This window comes from Empidonax traillii, unplaced genomic scaffold, assembly GCF_003031625.1.
Source record: "Empidonax traillii isolate 1590-97213 ecotype Southwest subspecies unplaced genomic scaffold, ASM303162v1 scaffold3322:size16526, whole genome shotgun sequence".
NCBI lineage: Eukaryota > Metazoa > Chordata > Aves > Passeriformes > Tyrannidae > Empidonax > Empidonax traillii.
This window is the reverse complement of record NW_020958515.1, coordinates 8617-13011: the sequence shown is the minus strand read 5'-3', so window position 1 is coordinate 13011 and position 4395 is coordinate 8617. Positions and strand designations below refer to the sequence as shown.

The following is a 4395-nucleotide window of genomic DNA, read 5'->3' as shown; positions in this document are numbered from 1 at the left end:
GTCTTACTTGTTTGGAGTTATCAGTAGTTGATTTTTTTTCCATCTCATGACATTCAGGCCTTCTGGGAGATACAATTTATGAGACATCAAGCAGTCCTGCAGTGGTGACAGAGACAGTCCGAAAGTATTTCCCAGAAACCTGGATTTGGAGTTTAGTACCTATAAGGTGAGTACCTTGGGCTAGTTCATTCCTTTTAAATAAAACTGGGTTTATAAGGTGAAAACATGAATCCCAAAGTGTTTGACAGCCTTTTCAATACCACAGAGTCCTTCACTGTTTGCAGAGATCACTTGGCAACCCTCTGAGATGCAATTACTTTCGGCCATGGTTAGGTTTTTCCAGGGAGTGAACTGAAAGAAGATCTAGAGTGGTCCTATAGTAGCAAACATACTGTGCCCCATAATTCACACAGACAATACTATTCTCGTAGGCCAAAACAAGTACAGCTTGTCAACAAAATGCCATAAAAATCATCCCTCTCTCCTTGCTTCTGTGCTTCATCAGCTCTGAGGGAAATGCTGATCTGGATGTGACCATCCCTGACACCATCACCGAGTGGAAAGCCAGTGCATTCTGCACTTCAGCAGACACAGGCTTTGGCCTGTCTCCGACAGTGTCCCTCAGGGCCTTCCAGCCCTTCTTTGTTGAGCTCACCATGCCCTACTCTGTAGTGCGTGGGGAATCCTTCACGCTAAAAGCCACCGTTTTCAACTACCTGACCACCTGCATCAGGGTAAGGGAGCTTAAAGACCTCTGTACCTGTGTACCTTCTTGCGCACCTCTTGCCTTCTACCTAGCTTTCTTATCTCTCAGTAGACCTAGACGCTTCCCCCCAGAAATTCTTACTCTATTTCTCCTATATATTCCAAATGCAGAACCCACAACTTCAGTTCCCTGCTCCTTTTGCTACTGAAGAAACAGCTATTTCTATGGCTTCCTATTTCCTCTCTCTCAGGGTCATCCTTCCCTGATTGCACTTCTCTCTGCAATTGACAGGTCAGTGTGACTCTGGCTCAGTCTACTCATTTCCTGGCTATTCCAGTGGAAAAGGATGAAGTATCTCACTGTCTTTGTGAGAATGGGAGGAAAACCGTGGCTTGGCTGGTTACTCCAAAATCTCTAGGTAAAGGCCTCAGGGTGCTAAAAACTGCAGGAAGGTTTTCTCTGTGCTGTTCTTGCTGTTCACTATTGGGTGTTAGACCAACACATTTTCCTGGAAAGCATTTCAGTTGAGTCTGTCTGATCTGGGGTTATCTGGGAGGTAAACACTGGCAGATTTATAGTGTCCAAGGCTGTGTCTGGCACCACATGCAGTACCATCAAGCCTTATCGCCCTTGGACAGCATCTCCTGAAGCCAGAGACATTGGCTGGGCAGCAGACATACTGTATTAGCTCCATTCCTCTCAGAGATTAGATGTGTACCCCTTGGGATCTTCATATTTTGTTTTCATTGTTATTAAGTGTTGTGGTAGCAGCTGTGGTGTTGCACGCAGGGTAGCAGAGTGCCGGACAGCAGTGGGGCTGGTCATTCTCAACACTGTCCTAGCTTCTGGAAGAGAGTGACCAGAGTCACCTTTCAATGACAGTGCAGCTCATCTGCTCCAGGATGGCTTCTAGTATAGAGAGCTGTGTTTTTGTGGGGAAGAAACAAGGCCTAAATGTGACAGAAATCCCCATCCATGAGCCTGCATGTTGAACCTCCTGGAAGTGGCAGTGACTCCCCTTGCCTGGCTCTGCCTGGCAGTGCTGACTGATCCCTGTTTCCTCCAGGGCAGGTGGAGTTCTCAGTGAGCACCGAGGCCCTTCAGAACCAGCAGCCCTGTGGGAACTACATTGTGGAGACCCCTGAGAAGGGACGGAAGGACACAGTCATCAGGCAGCTGCTGGTAGAGGTATGTGGGCTGTTGGAAGGCAGCGCTGAGCTTTCATCTGGGTAACTGCAAATGCTGGGATACAATTGGACAGGATGCTAGATAGTCTCATCTAAGGTCCCTTTCTCATTAAAGGTTGGACCAGATGACCTTTTGAGAACCCTTCTAATCTGGCCTGGTCTATAATTTTATGAGGTCACTATGCAGAATGGCAATACAATGGAGTTATATCATCTTTATGCTTTGGCAGGGTGGCATAAAGACTGCAGCTTAATCATGTGCATTGGGTCTCCTGGTACACTAAACTTTCCCTATCTCTTATAATAACAGGCCTTCTACTCCAATCCATCCTTCCCTTTGGCTCATATTCCAATACACCCTTTTTATAGCCTCTCTCCTTTTTTTGAGATACCCTCAGTAAGCATGGGCCAGTCAGCACATGCTGCGTCTCAGCCAGCTGAGTGGCTCAGCAAACTGCTTCAAGCTGAGTGTTTTGAAGTTCTGATTTGACAACATAGTCTGGCACGAGGATGAAAGTGGGGGATTCACAAGCACGTATGGAAATTTGATGACTGTAAAGAAGACCCCTCAAAAATCCAGCTATTGCAAAAGTCTATGAAAACATGTTAAAATTTTACAGCTTATCCATTTCCTGTGGCAAGAAGAGTTGGTAATGTGATATGGTACACAAGGAAATATTATGGGGCATTACTGGATATCCTTTATACAAAATTTATAGTTTATTATACACTGAGTGTGCTAAACTGGTAGGTAGATTCTATGTTCTTAGATTTTCTCTGTATCATAATATTCCCTAATGTTGGCCCACTATGTTGCATGCTACCGGTAGTGGCATCAGATATTACAGTGTACAACATCTTCCCTTTCTACTATTGACATACACATTTTTTTTCCCCTAAAGCATCTAAAGCATCATGGTAAGCAGCACTGCAGACATCTCTTCAGGACAGCTCTGTAATCCTTCAGTCCTTTTGTTACAAGGATGTTAAGTGTTTCTCACTGCATAAAATAGTTACAGGTCATCCATATGATAGTCCTGCAGTGTTCTCCTCTCCTTTTCATGTCCTTGCTCCACACACACCACCAGTCATTTAGGATCATATCTCTTTTATTTGCTTAGATTATTATTTCAGAGCTCTGTATTTCAGAGAATGTTTGTGACTGCTTCTCCTTCTTCAGTTCCCTCAGTTTTCTTTCTATTTATCTCTCTGTCCTTGTTAAGGATTCCTGTCTGTCTGTATTTCCTGTCTCACTAACTTTTCACATCTCTTGTTTTCCTTCATCCTACCCAAGCCGGAAGGAGTTGAGAAGGAAACAACCCAGAATTCTCTGCTCTGTGTAAAAGGTAAAGCCCACTCTTCCCACTCTTTCCATTTGTTCCCGTGTGCTTTGATGGGTGGAATGTGCCTCCTTCTATTATAGTCTAGATAGTCTGATATTTTTGTGTAATCAAAACATGCCACTTCAGTTGGGAGTCTGAGACATGAGACAGAACGAAGTCCTAAAGTATGGACCATCCTGCTTAAGCATCATAGGGAGCTAGGACAGGTTGAGGATGAATGTTTGCATCCCTGTTCCCTCGACTGCTGACCTTGGAGTCTCAAATGCTGTCTCTTGTTTTCTAGTGCAGCCAGGAAAAAGCTGTAGACACATGATCTACAGCAACTAAAAGTGCTTGGGAGTGGTTGCATGCAGAGATCATGTTATAGCAAGGAAAATACCAAGTTACTGAAGTCAGGGCATATCTGATAGGAAATGTTTCATGGAGGCCTCCTCCCCTTCCATTAGGCATCTCTTGGAACCTTACTGAAGCTGTTTGGGTCTTGTTTCTTTCTCAGGAGTGCCTGTGAAAGAGAAGTTTTCCCTGATGCTACCCGTAAATGTGGTACAAGACTCAGGCAGAGCATATTTCTCAGTGCTGGGTGAGTGAATAGCTTAGCAGAAGAACCATGTGCTGTTTCTGCCCCTTTGTGTTGGCCTCTTGCCTCTCAACTTTTAGTTCTGTTCTCTAGCATGGCTCACTCTTGTCTTTAATCTCTTCTGTCTTGAGTACTTTCCCTTCCAGCTCTTCCTTTTCCCCTTTCTGCATACCCTGTTTCTCAGTGTTCTCACAATGCCCTAACCTTTATCTCATTTCCCTCTTTTCTTTTGCTGTTCTGTGTTTTGTTCCAGGATCTTTATCAATCTTAATTGTCTTTTGTTATTCTCTGATATCTCTCATTCAGCTTCCTCTTATTTTGATAGCCAACCCTAAGTATTTTAAACATCCCTCTGGTATCTCCTGCTTCCCAGGTGACATCATGGGCACTGCTATGCAGAACCTGCACCAGCTCCTCCAGATGCCATTTGGCTGTGGGGAGCAGAACATGGTCCTGTTTGCACCCAACATCTACGTCCTGAACTATCTGAACAAGACAGAGCAGCTGAGTGAGGAGGTGAAGACCAAGGCCATTGGATACTTAGTGAGCGGTGAGATGGGATATGGCTTTTGCTTCTGATTT

The 4395-nt window shown here is 44.6% G+C and overlaps 1 protein-coding gene across 1 annotated transcript in view; it reads left to right on the top strand.

The window, feature by feature from the left end:
• The window catches only part of LOC114072486 (alpha-2-macroglobulin-like), a gene marked incomplete at its 5' end in the record, with an annotated part of 16018 nt that overhangs the window by 3046 nt on the left and 8577 nt on the right, over positions 1-4395 (top strand). Inside the window, 6 exons of the mRNA XM_027910374.1 lie at positions 506-734; positions 998-1124; positions 1773-1894; positions 3188-3239; positions 3733-3816; positions 4187-4363. Of these exons, the coding sequence (XP_027766175.1) occupies positions 506-734; positions 998-1124; positions 1773-1894; positions 3188-3239; positions 3733-3816; positions 4187-4363 (791 nt within the window). The remainder of the gene's footprint in view (positions 1-505; positions 735-997; positions 1125-1772; positions 1895-3187; positions 3240-3732; positions 3817-4186; positions 4364-4395) is intronic.